At 34.2% G+C, this 23,545-nt stretch overlaps 1 protein-coding gene and 1 non-coding gene across 2 annotated transcripts in view; both read right to left on the bottom strand.

Annotated features, from left to right (window-relative positions):
* Arp5 (Actin-related protein 5) overlaps positions 1-23,545 on the bottom strand; it is a 74,967-nt gene that overhangs the window by 2,558 nt on the left and 48,864 nt on the right. The window contains exons 5-12 of the mRNA XM_089086897.1: positions 22,025-22,155; positions 19,959-20,177; positions 18,787-18,870; positions 15,410-15,547; positions 12,344-12,408; positions 10,418-10,604; positions 8,586-8,738; positions 3,043-3,175 (exon numbers count right to left, since the gene is read on the bottom strand). Of these exons, the coding sequence (XP_088943023.1) occupies positions 3,043-3,175; positions 8,586-8,738; positions 10,418-10,604; positions 12,344-12,408; positions 15,410-15,547; positions 18,787-18,870; positions 19,959-20,177; positions 22,025-22,155 (1,110 nt within the window). The remainder of the gene's footprint in view (positions 1-3,042; positions 3,176-8,585; positions 8,739-10,417; positions 10,605-12,343; positions 12,409-15,409; positions 15,548-18,786; positions 18,871-19,958; positions 20,178-22,024; positions 22,156-23,545) is intronic.
* Positions 18,138-18,325, bottom strand: LOC148954047 (U2 spliceosomal RNA). Its single transcript, XR_016141594.1, has one exon. It is a non-coding gene; the product is annotated as a U2 spliceosomal RNA (small nuclear RNA).

The raw sequence follows: 23,545 nt of genomic DNA, 5'->3' as shown, positions 1-23,545 counted from the left end.
CTATTGTCTAAGTCAGAATTTTGAGTTGGGCACTTGAGAATCTTACTCTAATTATGCTTCCATTACACTTACTTCCATTGGGATGTACACTTAATAGGGTGAACAATTGCTTTTATTGATTATTTTGCTTTATTTATCTATTTTTCAGGCCTTGTTTTACATTTCAGACCTCATTGTTTGAGCTAGGTCAATGAAACTTTCAAAGATTTCCAGGATTTGATATTTGAGATATTTCCTAAAAGCTACATTGAACTGGCTCTAATATTTTCTTTAAAATAGCAGGAAGATTTTTGTCTGAAAAGCAATTATTTACCTTAGTCATAAAGATTACTGTTGTCAATTATCAACTAAATTATGACTATAATCAGAACTCACTCTTGAATTTATGTTCTTTAACTAATAATAATTTATTGTTAACTAATCAATCTTCAAAGAAGTTTTTTTTTATGTACTTTGAAAATGCCAGTCCCAGTGATGTGCTTGACTACAAGAACCATCATTAAGACAAACTTAAAGTAAGGTTTAAAAGTAAAGTTTTAAAGTAAAAGTAAAGTTTAAACTAAAGTTTAAAAAGTAAAGTCTAAAAAAGTAAAGTTTAAGAAGCTGACTTCTATTAACCTTTATCCTGTCTTCTACATAAATAAAACTAAATAGTTCCACATGTCTCCCCTGTTCTCCCTGCCAATCATACAAATGAGGTCCTCAAAATCGCTTGAATTCAAAGTTTAATAATTAAAACTAATTCCTGTTTTGTCCACATTATCCGTATTCGCCAGGCAGAAGTGGAAAAAAGCATTGCATCGTAACTTCACTAAGTGTATATTTAGAAACACAGTCTTCTTGTTGAAATGTAGGATTTCTAAGAAGGCTTAAATTATTTTCAATTTATTAAAAGTTATTTAGGTCTTTATAAAAAAAGATTCATTAATTTTTAAAACATGTTTTAAAAACTTGTAGACTATGAATATATAGTGATCGCAGAAGACAAATCTGGGATATCTTTGAAGGATTTGCTATTTGAGTACTGGGTAACAATTTTAACACATTGTTGAGCTGAGATCAACGAAAAAATATCATGAGGGAGGTAACTTTCCTACTTATTCTCCATGAGATTTGTTCCGTTAGCACCAAGTCAATTAATGTTTAATGCAAAGATTAGATATAACCAATTTTTTTTATGATAAGTAATGTTACACAAATGACTTAGGGCAGTAGCTTACAAACAGTTTTGGGCCATGCCTGATGCCCCCCTATTGATATTTAAAATTTTTTATTCAAAATTTTACGTAAATGAAGCTTAAAAGGCCATTAACTTGGTATTGTTTTTGGGTCGTCCTCTAGGCATGTTTTACATTCATGAAAAATGTTGTCTGAATGCAACACCTTTATGTATAGCGTCATTTACATGAAAATGTCTTTTTTCAAATATAAGGCTCTAGCTCTAAAGTATAGTCAGTCGAGAGGTGAACGTCCTGCCCAAGACCCACAAAATATTGCCATGCCCCAACGACCAGGCCTATGCCTCACGTTGAGAATCACGGGCTTAAGAAGTCACATTGGAGCTTTACGTATGAGAAATTCAAAATTTTGTATCTGAGTGATTTCGTTTTACACTTTTGAACTGATTTTGGTTGTACACCATGTACAGTAATTTTATATTGTATCTTGTGCATACTCGTTTTATTTACCGATTGTATTCCACAGAGTTACTTTGATCTTTGTGGAAAAGAAAAAGCTGTTTTTAGTTACCATGATAACACATAATACCATAATTAATATTAAAGTGGATAGCTTCTTCTCCTGACACAATTCCCAATCTTATTAGTATCCTAGGGTTGAATATTGCTTGTACATAACTAACATAAAATATGTTTACTTATCAACGTTTCGTGCCTCGGAAGACGTATTTTCAAGCCAGAAAAATTTCAACTCCTTAATTTAACATAAAGGGTCTTGCAACGTGAGACAAAAAAAACAACAAAAAAAACCGCATAATGTACTAGTATACTTCACCCATCCATTATAACAATCTAGGTGTATTAATATTCCTATTTAAATATAAACACTTTAGTGCATCTTAAAAGCCTTCCATGACCTGTAAGAAAAAATCAAAAAGAAAAAAGTTATTTTTCAAAGAGAATCGGTAACTTACAAGAATGAAAACTGGCGCTAATGACAAGAAAAAGAAGAAAAAAAAATCATCACAGCCATCTTTTGGTATTTCTTGATATCTTTTCAATGTAATAATAAGGCAAAATTAATTTATTCGGAAAAATTAGAGTAGTAATAAGTGCCTGATCCCAATTTTTGAAGAAAAAAACAAAAACAAAACAAACACAATTACGAACCTCTGGCAGAAAAAAATGTCCAAAAACCCTAAACAATAGATGGCGTCGGTGATGTTTCTTTCTAACAAAAGCATCCGTTTTCACTCTTGTAAATCACCCACACTCTTTGGTACTCCCTATAGAAACGTCCGGAGTATACTTGCAGAGAAAAAGTAGATGTCTCTGACATCTAAAGAAAGTAAATTAAACTCGGTGGCACAAACTGCCAAAAAAGTTAAGGTATTTTATCATTCACGGTAGGATCAAACAAACTGGTCAAACGGTGACCATTTTTATTTTTGATGTTGAAGCAAGTACAGCTGAGCGTTGTCGGGTCAATTCTTCTTCTATTGTTTATTTCTAAATTCTGTGATGCAAGCCATTTTGATCTCTAATTATTTGATCATTATATTTCCTCAATAATTAGCGATTAGAATCACCAGGCTTATTCCATGTGGGAGGAGGACCTTCCATCAGCACAGGGAAGTAATTTTTAGACAAGTCTGACTTCTCATTGCTAGTATTGAAGTCAAAGGTAATGGAAACATGGCTAATTTTAATTTTGGTTCCAAATATGTTTCACAAGCTACATTTTATTTGAAGGTTAGTTGCGATTTTCATGTTAACATTTATGCAAGTGATTTACCCCCTTTCTGGCTGAGACCTGTAAACACACATGAACAAATGCTCAATTCTTTTTTGCCGAATTACTCACCAGCAAATGCAGACAATCCACCAGTAATGAAGACATTTTCGGCTAAACGTAATTGTATAGGTTCATTGTATCTGGATATGACAAAATTTGCCAGTTCAATAATTCCCATCTGATCAAGTCCGGCAATTGATGGCTAAAATAGTAAGACTCAAAGCAAATAACATAATATATACCATCTGGTCACACGGGAAATCTATGTTAAAAGCAAAATAACAGAACATAAACACAAGCATACAATAAAAAAAAAACTGTTAGTCTCCAAGCTCGTTTGGGACAATACACTTTGGTCTTTACTACCCTATAATTTTATCCTTTTTACCCTTGCGCTAAAGCACAGCCAAGATATTGAGAATGGTTAATAACGAAACGGGCGGTTATGGTTGTTAAAACATAGTTACAGAACTAAATACAGATTGAGATAAGTAAAAGCAGTAGGCTAATAAAAATAAAATAATCATATTTTACTTTAAAGAAAAGTTAGGCAAGAATGTCAGAATTAAATAGTGAAATTTTCTAAACTTTAAACAAATTCGATCTTCAACAAACAGTTAAAATATCCCTCTGTAGCTGATAAACCATCGTGATCAAGGCCGTATCCAGGGGAGAGATTTCAGAATTTGAACCCCCCCCCTCACACATTTTTTTTTATCGTAAAAACTGAACAAAATACATATAAACAAATTTTTGATTTTTTAAAAGTTTTTCTTGCAGCCCCTTACAGAACAAAATACAGGATACTAACTTGATCACGACACATGAATACGGGATAAAACTATGTAAAATGTGAGCCGAAGCACAAAAACGTTTCGTTTAGCACTAAAGCTCAGCTGTACAAAAAAGAAACAAACCAAACCCTTACTGTTTTATATAAACAACATTAAAATGGTGTTTGATGACGTAATTTTCTTTATATCAAATCAACAGACAAATGATGCAAAAGATTATCCAACCAAACCACTGGTGAATGTGTAAATTTTTTTTTAATTTTTCTTTTCTGCCAAGATCACTCAGAATGTTAGGGTAAAAAATTACAAAAATCGAGAATATCTGTCTGACATATAATATTCTTATCAAACTTCAAAAGCTTGTTACAACACGACACCATACATACGAATGTCTTCATGGACCAGTTTACTCAGTTTTACTTCGTACAAAACTTCAGGCTAAACTAATAAATGAAAAGAAGAAACGCTGCTAGGCAAGCAACTTGTAAAATATAAATAATATCAGAGCTAAATAATCAAAATATTAATAATTACGCATATTTTAGAACCGAATGTCAAAACTAAAAAGTTGTGAAAAGGAAAAGTTTATGAATACCCATTTGGCTACTAACAATCTTAAAAAAGATAATCTTTCTAATGAATTTTACTATCTTTTCGGCAGTTACCTCTCCGCAAACTTCAACAGCAATTCTCCGAACTAATCAAACAGGCCTACTATTAATGAGAGAAACTTGAGATTAATTTATTTTTTTAGTTTATAGTTAAATTGTTGTTTGTTGAGTAATATGAATTTATGTACCTATATCTAAATAGCACGATGTCATCTGTTCCATTTTAAAAGAAGCAACCTTTTCAAAGACGAAAAATATTTCTCTCTACCAATGGCCATTTCGAGGTCAGGAACATTAGAGAATAGTAAACGAATAATTAATATTGAATCATTATCATTGCCATCTACTGAATGTGAAATAACAGATAAACCAAGAATACTATACAATTAATTTTATCCAAGGTTCCTTGGATTTAAGCAGTACAAAATAAGCATTTATAGAAGAAGCATTACGCTTCAAAGTTCAATATATAAGAACACGTAAATAATTTTAAAAAGGCATTCAGTCTAATTTTTTTTTCGTAAAATAGGTGAATTACTAAGTTTGCTTTCAGACGATTTTTTTTCTTGTCTCAATTCGAGTCATTAACAATATATGGTAGCGGGAGGGGGGAAGGGGAGAAGTCAGATAAATAATTTGGTGTGCATAGTTTAACAATAATGATGAAACTAAAAGTTGTCGTTAATCTGTGTTCTGTTTTTGCAGTTAATTTTGACTACGGATTTATATAACAACTATCAAAGTTTCATTTTTAATTATGATTAAACAAAATTATTTTTAGATATCAAACAGCTCGTGGTAACGAACTGTAAGTAAGCAGCGACTCAGCTCAATAGTAACCGAAACTCTAAAAAACGGAATTTTGACACCAGTAGATGCATCAAAATAATCGGATTTTTATGCTGATTTCAAATATATAAGGTTCATCAAGTTTAGTTTTACCCATCAAAAGTTACGAGCCTGAAAAAATTACCTTATTTTCGAAAAAAGGGGGAAAAACCCCCTAAAAGTGATAAAATATTAATGAAAACCAAAATATCAGATTCAGTGTAACAGAAAACCCTACTGTAGGTGTTTCAAGCTCCTATCTGCAAAAATGTGGAATTTTGTATTTTTTGCCAGAAGAAAGATCACGGATGTGTGTTCATTTGTTTTTTCCCCAGGGGTGATCATATCGATCCAGTAGTCCTAGAATATCGTGAGAGGGCTCATTAGAACGGAAATTAAAAGTTCTAGTGTCCTATTTAAGTGAGCCAAAAAATTGGAGGGCAACTTGGCCCCCTTCCACGCTCATTTTTTCCCCGAAGTCACCCAATCAAAATTATAAGATAGCCGTTTTGTTCAGCATAGTCGAACATCTAATAAATATGTCTTTAAGGATGACTTAATCCCCTACAGTTACCGGGGGAAGGACTGCAAGTTATGAGCTTTGTCCATTGTTTACGTATAGTATTGGTTATTGGCAAGTATAGACGTTTTCAGGAAGGATTTTCTTCTGGTGGCGGGGGGGGGGGCGGAGAAGGAGGTTATGTGGGAGTGTCTTTCCATGGAGGAAGTGTTGTTAGAACTTTCAAAAGAGCTATCTATTTTAATTAAACGGTCTTTGTGATTCAGAGGTTAGTGATTCGAACAAAATTCGAACTTTAGCGTAAAGAGCGAGGTATTGACTAGGGGGCGAACCCCCCTTATACGTAATAAAAAAAAACAATTAATACGAATCAATAGTAATCAAAACTTTGAAAAACGGAATTTTGATGTCAATAAACATATATCAAAAGAATGGGCTTATAATGCGGATTCAGCATTAAAATGAAAAAAGCTTCTCATTGTTCCAATTAAACGAAGATAGTGTTTCAGAAATCGTTCTGAAAGAATTGAGATAAAATTCGTAAGCTACGTATATTTATTACTAATAAAAATGTTCACAAATAAAATTAAAAATTCTAGTGCCCTTTTTAAGGAACCCAAAAAATTGGAGGGCAATTAGGCACCCTCCCCCGTTTTTTTTTCTAAAATTCGTACGATAAAAATTTTCAGAAAGCCATTTAACCCAAACAAATTAAAATTAATATGCAAAATTTGTTTTAATTATTCATATACGGTTAGCTAATTTCAAAACCTGCATTAATTCAAAAACGTTCAGAAATCAAAAAAGAAAACGTTTTTAACATAAAGTTTTTTTTTTCAACAGAAAGTAAAGGAGCGACATTAGAACTTAAAACGAAAAGAAATTATTCCGTATATGAAGAGGGTTGGCTCCTCCACAACACCTCGCTCTTTTCGCTAAAGTTTAAATTTTCTCCATATTCTTTAAGAACGACTTCTGAAACACTATGTTTTTTTAATTTGAACAACGAGAAGCTTTTTTCAAAAACACTAAAAAACTTTAGCGTAAAGAGCGAGGTGTTGAGGAGGAGGCACGGAATAATTTCTATTCGTTTTAATGTCGCTCCTTACTTTCTGTTAAAAACAACTTGTTTTTTTATTTATTTAATTCAACTTAAGAGTGGAAACCGGTCTGGAGATTAACCAATGAGCGGTGAAACTCTTCTGGTTTAAACTTATATACAACAATTTCATTTAAATAAATTTACAGTTAATCTATACTCAACTTTTAGCTTCTGATACACCCTACCTTTATAGGTAGTTGAGTATAGTTAAGTATAGGTAATTGAGTTTTCTGCAGTATTTGGTAGACAATGCTAACACGTGTCAGATCATTCAGATTATATTCTGCGCATAAAACTCTCACACAAATAGTTTTTAAATTTAATTACAACTGGGACCTTGAATTTCTTATTAATCCCTCAGAATAAAAAAACTGATAATCTGGCAACAAATTTATCAGTTATTTTAATAATTAACACTTTATTTGATTGATAATTTATTAGCTAATTGATTTACGCAATTCTGATATTGTTATTTGACTCAACAATGGAATTATTATTGCCCCAAGAAAGGTAATGGGGCCTAATCTATGCAGAACAGGGACCAAGTCTACGGATTGTTTAGGGTGCCCGTCTGACTAATCGTATTTCAAACGGAAAAACTGCATGAAAAGTGTAGTTCTATCCCGCTTTCTAGGGCTATAATGACAGAAAAGCTGAGATGACTAGGACCTATTCTGCAGATGAACGATGACACACTGCCGAAGATCGTCCTTTTCGGTCAACCCTCTAGAGTCAAAAAGTAGATCGTCCCAGAATGGCTGGGATGCAACTTAAGGAAGGATTTAAGAAGAATTAGAACTTCTTGGGAGGGAGTAAAGAGGAAAGGTTTAAACAAATTTGGATGTATAAGGAGTGTGCGTAGCTCTGTTGGCCTCAGGTACAGTGCAGTGAGTTGTTAGCATCAGTAGTAGCAGTAACTAATTTATTTATAATAAACAATAAAGCCAAATTTTTATACATTAAAGACACAATCGACCAATCTTTCATTGGTTTGGATACGAAGAATTCCGAAATTATCAAGATATCTGAATTCACAGTAAACTCGTATATTGATAATGTATATTTAAAATATATATGTATGCTTTCAAGATTTACCAAGATGTGTCAGGAGTTAGAATATGTATAGACTTGGGCAAGTTGTATATGAAAGATATTGCATATCGTCGTATGTAAAAACGCCAAAAATATATGATCTGTTTTAGAAAACAAATTAATATGCTTCTTAGAGACCTCTAGTCGTTTCTTATCCACTGAATAAAATTATAAAGGCTTAAATACTTGTTAAAAGTAAGGCAACTGGTCATGATTGGGCTAAACATGTTTGTCCTAACTAGTGCTTCCATTATCACTGATTTTTCACGGTTTCCCTCCAATTTTCCAAACGAAAATTCGGCAAAATAGTGGAAAAAGTGGTTCCCAACACCTCATACTAAAAAAAATTATTTGACACAATGACTTTGTGATATCATGCCATACCTTGGCATAAAAACAAAGCTATACCACTACATTTTGAAATTCTTACATATTGCTTAGCCTTATTTAAGTGCTGAAAAACAATAGACTAGAAAAACTAAAAAATCTCATTTTTGGCTCTATTACAAAATTTTAGGTATGAAATAAACTCTCTAGTCTTAATGATTTGTTGGAAGCCTTCCTTTGCCCCCGACAAAGAAAGGGCGTATAATCTTATACAAGGTCTATAATACTGTTAGGTCTCAAGGAAGAACCATTGTTACTGGATTTATAAGCTCCTATACCTGAAAAAGTATTTCAGGAATTCTAATCCTTTCATTTCCAAAATGAATCGATTGATCTACTTCTTCTTGAGTTTCAAGGGCACCATGATGAGTCAGAATGACATCAATAGCAGCTATTCTTTCATTCTCAGCTTCACTATCGGAGCCACCTTCCTAGAAAACAAGAAACAAATATTCAACAAATCCATACACAATAATGTAAGCATTCAAGTATAAAAGGAATTTGGACTTGCAATAAAGACATTTATGAGTTACATATTGCATGCACCTTGAAAAATAAAGTAGACTTGTCGAGTTACTCTGTCAAGGAGGAGTTATTCTGATATGACCTCTGGTTGTCTATAAAATGACATTTGAAACGTCAGATATTGAGATCAAAATTAGAAAGCTATAGATCTACGCTTGGGGGTGAAAGTGGAAACACTACACCCCCCCCCCTATATATTCCACATGAATACAGTCTTATTTTAAAAGATCAGCTTTTACATTGACGGTCTGCTACTAGGAGGTAGACATCATCAATAAATATATCAGCTTCATCACAAAAACTTACTGAATCTGTTCAATCACGATTTTCTACGATTTTTATTTTGGTTGGTTTACAGCTATTAAGATCTCTTTGCGTGAATTCTCTCTTTTATTGCAAAATTGGACAATGATCATAAACACGCGACGCTTTTCCTGTTTACACAAAAAGCTGAACCTAACGCTTGTACCGCCCAATTTACGCACATCATTATGTCAAGAATATCAATAATCGATTGGGTGGTACAGCCCTTTGCTATGTAATAAATACAGAGTAGTGAGAATATTTCAAAATTAAGTAAGAAAAGTGGTGTTTTTCGAACCAGAAGAAAAAAAGATTATACTGATGTCAATAGTCTACTAAAGGGATAAATGCAACAAAATAGAATGGCCTAACTGGTATTTCTATAAATATTCTCCTGTACGCATGTCAATTAAATAAGAGTTTGAAGTGTTTAATCTTGGAGATTTTTAGTAATAAACAGGTTAATGCATAACTTGGATTTTTAGCTGTTCATTTCTTTTCAATTTCTATTTGAAAACAGCAAGTTAAAGTTATATTCTTAAATAATTATAATCATTCAGTCCCTAATTTTTTCACCCAGTTTACTGAAAATTAATGGCAGTGTCTGTCTTTCGCTAATAGCAATCAGAAAAGTAAAACTTTCTAAATCTCCTTGATGACATATTTTTTTCGCAGATTTTCTGCTGATTTTTCACACAGGTTCTTCATTTTTAAACTTGGCACCCGCTAAAAGTTAAAACTGCCTACCTGCATCGAACATCTTTTACATTAAAAATTTAATTGTAGGGTTATGCATATTTTTTTAAGATACAATTTCAGCTTCCAAATGACCAATTTAAAGAATACAATATCATTTTTAGCGTCCTTGGTACATTGACTGGAAATAATACTACAAGTTTCAAAACTACGATGTGCTTTACAAGTTCAGTAGCCAAAAGTATGGGTAACTTATAAGACTAGAAACTGGCGCTAGCGTCGGCAAAAAGGTATCAACGCCATCAAGCGTTTGGCGTCTCTTGGCATTTTTTCAAGCTTTGCAATCGTTTCTCTGTTAGGAATTGAGATCAGACACTTATTACTAGACTAAATTTAACAACTACACCAATTAAATTAATTATTCTTATTATAATACTAAAAAAAACACAAAAAATACCAAACGCTAGATGACACTGATTTCTTTTTTTTTGTCGTCACTAGCACCAATTTCCGCTCTTCTAAGTTAATCCACGCTCTTTTTTCAGTAGTTGAATGAAAGACTCATTATGTATTGAAAATATCTTACAGTGCTAATAGCTTTATAGACATCCCAGTCTTCATCTCTGGCACCGAAATCATCTTGGTCTTTCTCCCGTTGTTTAGCTGCAAGTTGAGAAATAATACGCATACGCTCTTGACCAGCAGCAGTGCGACGTTTCGCCATAGCAGCACGCTTCTGTCGTCTTGACGAACGTCTTCCAATAAGCTCCTCCCTGAAATAGTTACAAGGAATGAGGGTCAGTCACGTGACCCTGTAAGTTCAGTCAGAGTCGCCCCAGCTCTAAATGGATACTTGGAAAAATCTAGGAAGGCAATCAGGAAGGGTATGCGAAAACACAGAATGCCACCCCCCCTCCCCGATTGCACTTCCTGGCTGAAGGGCCATGAAACGGAGATCAGTACCGCCGGTAGGGACTGTTAAGTCCAATTCCCTTTTCTTTACCTTTTTATCTTTTACTTCTTGAAACATTCCTATAAATTCTTAATATATCACCTTGTACAAACCTACACAACTCGAATGCTTTAGATAAAATTAATGACAGAAACGGAAAAATCTGGGGAAGGCAAACAGGAAGGGTATGCAAAAACACAGAATGCCACCCCCCCTTGCACTTCCTGGCTGAAGGGCAATGAAAAGGAGACCAGTACCGCTGGTAGGGACTGTGAAGTCCAATTCCATTTTCTTTACCTTTATATCTTTTACCTTTTGAAACATTCCTATAAATTTTTAATATATCAGTTTGTAAAAACCTACACACCTCGAATGCTTAGATAAAATTCATGGCAGAAGCCATTAAAATTAATCATTAATAAACATTTTATGATCAAATAATAAATGGACCGAATTAAAAAACCCTCAGCAAATCGGTGCTAGCCTGCAATGAAATACTCTAGGATATACGAATTTTGATCCCTTTTTTTAAACAATTTTGAATGTCCAAAACCAGAAGATAATATATCAAGTCTACTTTGTTTCAATGTAACTTATAATGCGTAATGCTCCTGAATTGATTAATACTTCAGTGAAAAAAGAAAAGATTGGGGAAACGTATTTAACAAAAATCCAAGAACAAAAGTTTACCTTTAATTTATAGTTATTAAAAAGTATACGTGAAGCGCTATCAATGGCAGGCGTGGTAGTTTTATAGAAGAGAAATGCCAGCGTGGTACCTAGCAATTATTTTAGTATATAGTAATATCAAAGATATTTGGCAATACTAGTGCTTGTTCCCTGGAAAAATACTATGAAATTACATAATGAGTTGAAATGTGGTTCTAATATCTAACACAGAAGTAAACCTAGATAATTGATTTCAGTTTTGAACTTAAAGGTGCAGAGGGAAATTCGAAGCTTAGTGGCTTTAAGGGTTGTCATTGAAGCTTTCAATATTTTCAATTAAATGAAAAAAATACTGATACACTAGAACTGACCATATCATTGCCTGTTAAATGCAATACTATAATGTTGCATTTTAAACAGTTAACTTAAACAGTACCTTTCTGTGAAATCTGGATTATAAGAGAGGAAACTTCGGCACCTTAACATGAATTTAATTTAAATATTTCTTTCACCACTGACAGCACATAACTATCCAGCTGAATTGGAATATTCAAAATAAGTTTCAAGTTTGTTTTAATGCATTAATTCAAATTTGATTTAATTATTAAATTTAACTTCAATTTTCAAAAAATTGCATTTAATCAAAAGATCAACCGGATTTAACCCGAGATTTTTCGAAAACTCACAGATTGTTTTGCTTTTAACCTGTTTTTATAGATTATAAACTAGTTATGGCTAGGCCAACCCGTAGAATATAGAATAGTGAAGAAAAAATACATAAACATATATTTATTGTATCCTTTTGGCAAGAGTGGTTTGCATCTTTTATATTTTGCAGCATATAAAATGATAAAAAGACAAAGAATAAGAAAAGAGAGAGAAAAAACCTACTTCTCTCCTTGAAGCCTACTAATCCATGACTGAATGCTTTCACCTTCAGGCAAACCAAGGAGTTTCTAAAGAAAAGAAGAACAACAATCCATTAGAATATATACTAAAATTAAAACAAAGCGCCGGGTTTGCTAGATGGGACTAGGGAATATAAGTCCTCTTCAGGATAGCAACAACCCTCAAGAAAAGCTTTAGTTGAACAGACAATTCTAAACACAGGAAACTGGCTTCTTTCGACAGGCTAGTCCTTGCTACATAAATTTCTAATAGCTGTACAGATGCAGCTTTTTGGTAAAAAGAAACTAAAGTTTATCGCCTGAAGTGACAAGAGGGCATTTTTTTCACACATTTAAAAACCATTTGAAAGCAAAAATGACAAACAACAGTTAATTTCAACGAACAATAAAAAGAGCCGCTTACTGTTCAAAAATTTGTATTACATTGTGTTTATCAAGACATAACCAAACCAAAACTGCACCAAAAACCAAAACCAAAGAATTTGTGTAAAATGTTAGAATTAATTTTTATATATATCAAAATAATTCTGTTTTTCATCAATACGATTTTACATTCAAGCATATTTTACTGTTCGGAGTGATTTTTGTCGTCATTTATGCATCCAAGCTGTAAACACTACGTTTATTTAGTTGTACACCAGTTATTAGGAGTGAGGTCACTTTTTTTTGTAAAGGGGGAGGGGCGGAGTCCTCAAAACTAAATTTTAGGCCCAAATTTTCAATTTTTCCTGGCATCTAACCAACATGTAGAATGGGATCCAACGCATTATCTTCTTTTATTTGGAGGAATACATTTGGACTAAGCGTGCAAAATGGGTGGAGGGGGTTGACAGGTCCTCTCATATTACAGAAAATATAGCTTACAAAAATAAAACAACAGGACAACTCTGAACATGATATTAAAAAAGAACAGAGAGTAAATTAAAAGAAGTTGAAAGCTTATAGTGATGTCAAAACTTAAAACTAGCAGAAATTGTCCTATAAGTGAGGGAAGGCTGTAATCGTCGCGAATCTTTTGTTCTATGGGTTGTTAATTAAAAGAAGTTGAAAGCTAATAGTGACGCCAAGACTTAAAACTAGCAGAAATTGTCCTATAAGTGAGGGGGGCTGCAATCGTCCCAAATTTTTTGTTCTATGGGGTGTAAATTCAAAGAAGTTGAAAGCTAATAGCGACACCAAGACTTAAAACTAGCAGAATTGTACTATAAGTGAGGGGAGGCTGCAATCGTTCCGAATTTTTTGTTCTATGGGGTGTACTTGAATTTTCTTTTTAGTTAAAGGCTTCCATAATGAATATTTTAACACAAGACAAATGCAACGAACCTTCAGTTTACGATTTTGTCTCAAAAGGTGAAAGAATATTTCTATGAACTTACTTGGAGGAAACTGTTGCACCACAATCGATTATCGATCCAGAATGTGGGAAAAACTAGACAAAGAGAATATCATGACCTAGTTTTTGCCTTATGCAATGTTGTAAGGATAGCTACGCTCGTATTGATCTGTCTTAGAGCGAAATGTTCAAATAGTATCTTCAATAGAATGTGCTTGAAGGTTACTTCTCCCTACAGTATTCCATCGTTTTTAAACCATCAACTTTCTACTATCCTTAGAAATCCCTTTCAGAGAAGCACCATCCATAGCTCAGAGAATGGTGCAGCAAATCCAACCTTTTAATCAGGAATTTATATACCAGCTTGGGGCTGATATTGAAGTTGTTGATACCTTACAAAGACAGTACCACTGGCGGAAGCAATCTTTGAACATGCGTCCATCAAAAATGAAGAATCCTTTCTATTAGTTATGCTTGGCCAGAACAAATACGCCTCCACACTGAAGAGGATCAGCACCTTCGTCACCTCAGAGTATCATTAAGAGTGGTTGGCCCAGCCATAGAAAGCAGCGTTCTACAAATCTTATCATTTGCTTTAACAACCAGCAGGAGTTATCTTTTGTCAATGGAATGATAGTAAAAGGTGAAAGCATTGTCGTCCTTTTGGATACTGGCCAAAAAATCCTGAAGTAACTTCATGTCTCTCACCTCGGTGTAGAACAGAGCAAACAGCGCGCTAAAAAGCTCCGCAAAACATCTAACCCAACTATCCAAAGTCTAATCAATTCGTAGGAAAAACTCATCAAAGACGCAAGGATATCACCACGAAGGTTATTGAAAGTGAAGATTTCCCGTACTTGAGACTTTATGAATAGAGACAGGCATCAACTGATCAGCTCATTTTAAAAGTACAACTACTTATGGGCCGTCAGTTGCGCTCAACCTTACTTTTATAGGAAAAAAATACTATAAAAAAAGATGATACCAATTAACAAACATATACTGAGGCGAACAGAGGCTCAATGCAGGCGAAAATTCCAGTTCGACGCTTAGCCTCGTTATGAACTCCATCCAGGCGATGTAGCTGAAACTTTGCACAAGTAAGTAATCAGAAAATATGGGATAACTTCAAGTTCTTGAAGGAGCGAGCTTAACGACTTCTCATATGTCTTCTAAGAAACCGTAGTCTTAGCTCAATCGAAAAGCATTGTAATGTTATGCCGTTCGATTAAAGGTATATGTTGTGAGATATGAAGATGTGTGGGGAAAGATGTGGGGTTATAATGACGAATCTGTCGTAGCTAAAGCTTGCTCGATTGAGCTTGTGCAGTGATGCTTATGCTTGTAGTTACTTGTTGCTTTTTATAGTGTACTCTTTTTTATTGGCACCAGGATGCTAAAAAAACCTTTGCATCCTCTCGCAACTTTATCTACAGCAAATCTCAGTGTATTTTATATCATGAGGTTAAGCAACTGGCTTCCTACGTAAATCAAGATAATAACTCCATAATTACTACTGATCATATTTACATAATCATTACATAATTACTTATAAAGTGGTTGAACTAGGTTTCCTCTAAAATCACTAGTTTTCTACCTTTTATCAAAATTACATCCATAAATCCAAAAAATAGCATCGAAGGAATTGATTTTCTTGCAGAATTCCAAAATCAGTTCTGAAACTCCAAAGACAACATAAAAGGCAAACTAACTTACGGATGCTGCCGAATCTTGCGTGGTTGCCGATTTGGCTTCTTCTAATTTCAACGATTCTTTTTCCACAGATTCTCCAAGCTTTTTAACAGCTAAAGTTAAACTCTGCACGGATGTAAAACCATGTCTCTCTAGTACCATCTACAATATACAGAATAAATAAAAACCCTCCAGGAGCAACTCTCTCTATGAATTGAACGTCTTTTCATTAATTTAATGTTGTTCTTTTTTTTTAATTTCAAAGGTAGCTCTTTTTGACAGAGCTTTTACAATTTCGACGTAATTCCTTGGTTGACAAACATATATAATGTTTGCGAGACATCCTCGAGCTAAAAATTGAAGGAGCAGATTAAAATTTTGTCCAAAAAGAGTTATTGTGGTCCTAAGAAAATTTTATCCGATGATGGGTAGATTTTATCACATAATCTACCCTAAGTAACTTTTTCGTGGTCACAGCAATCATGTAACGTTAGAATCAAGACAAATTATACAAAACAGAGTGGCAAAAAGTGTACATATTGGTGTTAGATTGCAACTTTTGCAACTTACTTTTGCAAGAATTTTTTTTTTGAAGAATTTCGGCTAGACCCTACATCCAAAAACAGAAATACTTTTGCACACCTTTTCTACAATTAAAAAATCAACAAAAAGAAAAAACAAAACAGCTTCCAAATTATCAGCTTTACAAGTGATTTTTGAGAAAGGGCGGTAGTATTGGGCATAAAATCAAACATTCCAAGAAAACTTAAGAGAACAATTTCTTTTCGTGTGATTAATAGTATTTTTTTCATTGATTACTATCTCTTTTTTTCTTTAATTGCTCTCTTTGAAGGCGTTTTAAAATTTACACTCAAATTTATTGAGATTAAACACCTCTTTACTGTAACCATCAATTTTTATGTGAATTTTTGTTTTCGAGTTTCAAAATAGAGGATAATAGAGCCTAAAAGATTTTTATAAATGTCTTAACTTCAGACTTTTGGGTATTTTATGTTGGCTTAACAAGAAATATTAGTGAGAGGAGGGGGGGGGGGTAGTCAAACCTAGCCATTGGATGCTATAAAGGGCACCACAGTCCATTTAAACAAAGGAAAATAATCAAAAAATGAGGAAAGCATTCGTCAGTGCACGTGTTGCAAGAAATCCAACACGTGCAAAGGATTTTCCCAGAAATTAGTGATTTTTATTCCTTAATAGTACTCTTTGCTGATAAAATATAAGGACTTTTTCATGCTTGTAAAATGATGAATTAGAAATTTTTTCTAATTATTGGGCCATCACTGCTTAGAAAAGTCTGGTTTTAGGGTCAAATACAGCAATTATGATCCATTTTCACATGCTTTACGAAAATATCCTTGAGATAGAATAATAATATAAGACAATATTTATTCCAAAAGACTATCACAACCTCTAAGATGGCTGAATTCTCTTCATAAAAATGCGTCAAAGTCTTAGAGTCATGGAGCCTAACACATAAATGATCAGCATAAAAATTGACAGAGAATAGTAAAACTATTCTAGTAAATAGTAAATAGTAAGTAGAGAAAAAAATTGCTTGTAAAAAATTTATAAACTAAAACAAATAGTAAACAAAAATGGGAACGGTGAAGGGGAGGTAATTCCTCTTTTACGACTTAAGAATATACTTCTTAGGAATTCACTTTTATTATATATAAGAAAAAGAGTACTTGAATATCTTTAAAAAATACAAAATAAAATAGTTCCTCCTGAGCCATTTGTGTCACATAGGAGTTCCACAAAAAAAGAGCCCTTCAGAGAACCGAAGGGTTCTCTTTCCCATCAGCTCTTCTATATCTTACAGATGTAAATCATTAACTAAATGGTCGATGTATATAAAGACATAAATACAGAATCGTTTCCTTCCAATCTGATGAACAAGGCCTCCTCCATAAAGTCTTGGAGAAAAAAATTGTAAAATTTATCACTGTTTGTTATCTGCTCATAATTTCTACATCCACAAAATATAGAAATATTCAGTAATCAGGGTAAAAAATAAGTGTAATGTAACTGAGTGACCGATGTACATAAAGACATAAATACAAGAATCATTTCCTTCCAATCTGGTGAAGGCCCACGAGCCCCTCACAAAGTTTTGGAGAGAAAAAAAAATGTAAAATTTATCCCTTTTTGTTATCTGCCCATAATTTCTACATCAACACAGAAAATCTCGGCAGAAATATTCAGTAGTCAGGCTAAAAAATAAATGTAATGTAACTGAGTGGTCGATCAATTGCTGTAGCAAAAGGCCCCCCTATTGAAATCGTCCTACATAGGAAACTACATGATTTGTTTTAACTTAAAACAAATCATTCAAGCAGTCTGTGTGGCGCTGCCATTAAAAACAGACAAGTCCCTTCAAATCCCGGAGAATATTTTTCTTTTTGTAGACAAAGAGAGTTTCCCTGAAAATTAGATTTATAATTAAAAATTGCCTAATTTTGAGACTACCAAAAGAACACAGTTGATAATAATAGTTTATAAAGAAAAAAAATTTAACATAAAGAAAAAAGTTGGGGCAAGCAAATCACAAATGTATCTTATGAAAAAAAAGTTTACTGACATTATTGTGGACTCTGTCTGAATAGCTGGCATTCTACTGCCTTCATTTCTTCCAGTTTGCTGTCTAAATCAAGGGAGGAATGGATTATTTCCGATTTTCGCCATAAACTTTTGCAAGACTTAAATAATTTTTTTTCTTTTTTTTTTTCAGAAAAGATGCAATACCAAAGATAATGTAATACCGGGCCAACGCGCCAAGGGAGTGGACAAGCCCCGATTTCCCTCCAGTTTCCAAAAATCAGTTTAATATTCTGGGCCCCATGTAGGGACCGTATGAGATATTAAGCTGATAAGGACAGATACTACACTTCGATCTTAGCCAAATGGCCGAGAAGCGATAATTGTGTCAGGACTGTCAAAGCCCCTTCCGAAACAAAACTTGTGGACACTGCCCTGGGAGCGGGAGGGGGCGAAAGAGTACTCTTCATAATCCAGGGAGGGAGATTTCGTTGCTTTTTTCTTTCAATTTCTTTAACAAAAATACGAAAACCCCCTTTTTCAATGATAATACCACTAAAAGATTTTTTGAATCAAAGAGTGGGAGTGGAGGAAAAACAATTTGTAGGAAAAAGTTTACACTGCCCTTTGCCCTCCCCAGTTTCTGGCAATATATTTCAGAAAGATACAGTAGGGACTATTATGCACATATCTAGACAGAAACAGAGTTTTTTCGAAAGAACCTTATAATTTGCTAAGGAAAACCAATAACTAAGACATAGGTGCAAGCATTTAATATAATTATATCTAAATTTAAATATATGTCCGTAGATAATTTTGGAAACTTAAGAAAACCAACTTACTTGAATTTCATCTTCTTCCTCATATTGGGAGAGAGATTCTTTTAACGAGAGAAGCTCAACATGGAGTGTCGCATCAGCTGCCAACTGAAAAATACTGTGTTTGCATCCTTTTTGGACTAACACTCGAAATCGGGTATTGAAAATTTAGTTTCGGTTTTCGTTCTGCCGCATGAATTTTTTTTTCAATCACTAATTTGGAAACATTCCAAACAGGAACAGAAATTACAATGGACAATGAAGTTAAACTCAATATGAAGAGCAATGACTTACTGCAACTGAGTTGTTCCCTCCTCAGTGTTGTTCCCTCCCTTTCGACCCCCTGAAAGGGTAGAAGGTCAATTTTAATTGCGCTTAAAAATTAACGTTTAAACGGGAATTTTTTTTCATACGCCAATTTATTTTTCTACGTATTTGAAGGGAATATAAATAAACGAAGGATCTAAGTGGTTGAAAAAGTTCTGAATTGATTGCCATGAAATGATGTTGAATTTTTTTCTTAGTGAAGCTTAACTAGTATAAACAGAGTTTTTATAGATTTCATCTTAAAAAAAAGATGAAAGCTCCTCAAAATTTATTTTCTTTTAGCAAAGCCAAAATACCACATAAATTTCCTGGGATTAAACGGGGTAACAGCGCAGTCTTAATTGAGATAATATCTGTTTTAATTTAAGTCAGGATTAAAATTCACCCTCCAAAAAATTCAGTTTTTTTAAAAATCGGGGAACATTTCAAATTCTCCCGATTTTTCTCCAAACAACGTGTGAAAATAACACTAAAAAGACATTATTTGGACGCAACAGTCCAGATACTTTATCGTAGCAAACACTGTTTTACCCCTTAAATTCCACTTATTTTGATTAAGGCCAAAATTCAATGCTGAGAACTTAGTCTGTTGTAATGTTACAGATAATTTAGAATTCTTGAGTTTATCAGTAAAAGATAAAAAGGCTACTTTTATGAACTGACAGTTTTCCAGACTAATTTGGCATGAAAGAAAAAAACTAACTTAAATCCATCTGCAAGAGGTGGAAAAGCATGAACCTAATAACAATCATGGAGTATTCTTTAGAACAAGGCCCTAAGGCGACTTAGCGTTGAAACAAATTTTGTAGCAATTCTACCAATTAAAAATCATAAGCATCATAAACAGAATTTTGAAATAATTTTTATACCCTTTGCTCTCTTTTTCTTCGTTGCATCTGAGCGAGTTTCTTTCCAAGGGCCTTCCTCTTCTCTCGTAGAGCTTCATTTGCACCAGGAGGAGGCGGGGCCTGTACCGGTTGGCCACTTTCTATTCGCTTGACATTTTCTTTATAATATTCTGGATTCACCCATAGTCTTAATTCGTCAAGAAAGGATGTTGATACATAACAGTGATCATACATTAACTCCTAAAGGATGAAATTTACATAGGTAAGTAATAAAGGAATAAATGAAAAATATTTGCCCTTGTAGGCCTAACTTTGTCGAACTGTAGACATTTGTAAGTCTAATCTCACTCTTAGACAGGGGCAAATCTCCAACATTTTTATTAGGGGGGGGGGGCAGCGGGGTTCATATCGGGATAGTCAAGGGGCAATGGGTATATAATAATTTTTCTCCACATTATTGATTTGGCGCCCCTGATTTCAGGGACAATACATTGGACCGAACGTGGCATAATATTTTTGACCCTAATTAAAAAAGCCCTCATTCCTTCGGCATTCAAATTTTGCTATTCAGAGTGATTTGAAAAAGCGCCCTTTCGGAATCACTGAGAGCATGAGTCTCAAATTTCACAGAAGAATATAATCACCTGGTGTTTACTTTTAAATGCTACTTAATAAAAATCCGATTATATCCATCCCCCTTGATTTTTTGCTCCCTTCCAGATCTTAAAAAGAACTTTGTTTTCGTATATTCATTGCATAATATCTTTTTCGGTATTTTTATTGAAAAAATCAATAAAACCGACAGATTGCCCCCCCCCTCTCTCTGCCTAGATTTCAAAAAATAAATTTCGACCAATTCCTAGATTTTCCTGAATTGACGTCCCTAGATTTTCCAATTATTTCTATAGCTTCTCCTGTTTTCAACGTAGTTGACCTTTTTTGGGCACTTTTTTCAGAGTTGTATCTCACCCTCAAAAGAAAATGTGAGTTCCTAACTTGTAGTCTAGATCCCTTTACGAATGGGATCTATAGACATTGTAGTTAATAGGGAGTTTTAATTTTAAGACTGCTACAAGTTATAAGAGTGAAAACTGGCGGCAGTGTCGGCACAAAAACCTCAATGCCATCTAGCGTCTGACGACCCTTGTCATTTTTTCAAGCTTCATAGTCGTTTTACTGTCAGGAACTCAGACCAAACACTTGTTACTACAATAAGTTTACCATCTACAAATATTAAATTTATTATTCTTATTATTACACTGATTTAATTCCAAGTATCGCCAAGCGCTAGAAGGCGTTGAGTTTTTCTTTGTCGACAGTAGTGCCAGTTCCCACTCTTGTATGTTACCCATACTATTTGGAGCCGAAAATATGGTAAGCTTCCAATTTTGCATATATCTTGATGAAGAAAACACACACTTTTGCCGTTTGGACCATGTCGGAGCTATTTGTACAATAAAGATATGACAAAAAGGGGGTAGACCTTGAACAATTTACAACAGAAATGATTTCTCTACCATTCGATAGACAAGAACACGCTTATTAATATATTGAAAGTCAGCATCACTCCTTCGGGGCAAAATGGGTCAAATTCTCCTTTAAAGTGCGGAGGAGGGGGCAAAAAACTAAAAGTTCACTATCCAATAACACGTCGAAAAAGATGTCTTCTAATGAGTTAATGGGGTCATAGATAACAGTACAAACTGTAGTTGGCTTGAATAGATCATATAAAAAAGAAAGTAGTGTCATCGATGAAATCTGCTGATTTCAGTACCATTGCCTTGCGAATACATATACCTTTGACACGCCTTTTAATACATTTTATTAAGGAATAAAGGACTAAATTCCTCTCTGGGTAGTCTCTCCAACTCAACGGATAAGCTTACTTGCATATCCATAAACCACATAAGAAGAGCTGTTTTCTGTTCTTATAAAGAGACAGAACATTAACAGAAATAGGTCTTCTGTTTTTTCCGACCTGTTCTGTTTTATTTATACCCCTTTAATTCTTTTTCTGTTTTTTCAAAAAAACATAAAATTGCCCATGCCTAGTCAAGAATTCTCATTATATTTGAAAACTAACTTACCTCCGATCTAGCGTAACTAAACAAAGACGAATGCATAGGGTACTTCAACTGCATGACTCGCTGAAGATGGGCCGCTAAATTATAGCCTCCAATCGATAATCGTTTAGCATGGGAAATATCCATTCTTCCACCTATAATAAAAAAAAAACTGTCATTGAGCTGCTTACCAGAGTAATAGATTTTAAAAGCATGATTTTCGAAAAAGTGGAGAAACTTAGCATATCAGAGAACCCTAATATAGAGGTTTCAATCTCCTATTCACGGAAGGTGGAATTTAACATTTTTTGCCAGAAGAAAAATCATAGCTAAGTATTTGCCTGTTTTTTTCCAGACGTGGCCGTATAAAACCAATTGTCCCAGAAAATTGGGAGAGAGCTCATTCATACGAAAATTAAAAGTACCCAAATTTTCCAGGTGGAGGGGGGACGCCTAAGAGTGCATTTTAATGCGCAAATATCCCAATTTTCATCAAACCTTCAGATAAATGTAGAATGAGTTTAGAGGAAGGAGGGGGGGGGATAACTATTTAATTCCTTTTGCTCGCCAAAAATGTTTTGGCCTACCACAAGAAAATTTTCTTTATCTTCAAGCTTAGAAACAAGTCTGGAAGCAGCAAGAAGTATACAGTACAGTCATCAGCCAACAGTTCGTCGACTATGAGATTATCTACGGGCTTCGCAGATGTCAGCTAGCTGGAATGGCTAAGGGCATTACAGTAAAACTTTCAGAAGGATATTGGGAAGTCTTTTCCCAGGGAGGAGGTAAATGTACGTTTTGCCATCCTCTCCCGACAATATCAATTCTGTAAATATTGCGTTGGGGTTTATGTTGAACAAAATAGAAACATACTATTTAAATGCAGTTTGTCAAAAGGGTGTATCAGCAATTTCTCAAGAACGGCTGAGGGTATTCAATTGAACCTTTCAGGGCTACTACAACAACTACTGCTGATCCTGCAAATATTTACGATTGTGACTACTTTTGACTGCTTGTATTTGTGACTACTTGCAATTGCGACTAACTGCGGTTCCGACTACTTGCGACTACGACTAAATGCGGTTTCAAATACTTGCTACTACTACTCCCACAACTTGTGACTGCGACAGTGACTACTTGGAACTACGACTGCAACCACATGCGACATAGACTGCAATAAATACTTGCGTGCGCAGGTAGTTACGACTGCAGATGCAACTACTTGCGCCTACGACTGTAAAAACTTTACACTGTGACTGTGACTACTTGCTACTGTGACTACTAGTGACTGCCACTGCAACTACTTGGAAAGACGACTGCGGCTACATGCAACAGTGACTACTTATAACTGCAGCTGTGACTAGTTACGACAAATACTGCTGCTTCTACTACTACTACTATTGAACTAAATTAAAACAGATTAAATAAATTCTGGTTGTCAAAATGCCACAGATGCAACATCTCGGGAATGAAATCAAACAGTTCGTGGTAACGAACTGTAAGTAAGGAGCGACCCGGCTCAATGGTAACCGAAACTCTAAAAAA

This window comes from Artemia sp. Qi Xiang Cuo, chromosome 3 (genome assembly GCF_049724085.1).
Source record: "Artemia sp. Qi Xiang Cuo chromosome 3, ASM4972408v1, whole genome shotgun sequence".
NCBI lineage: Eukaryota > Metazoa > Arthropoda > Branchiopoda > Anostraca > Artemiidae > Artemia > Artemia sp. Qi Xiang Cuo.
The sequence above is the reverse complement of the archived record's forward strand: the minus strand, read 5'-3'. Positions and strand labels throughout refer to the sequence as shown.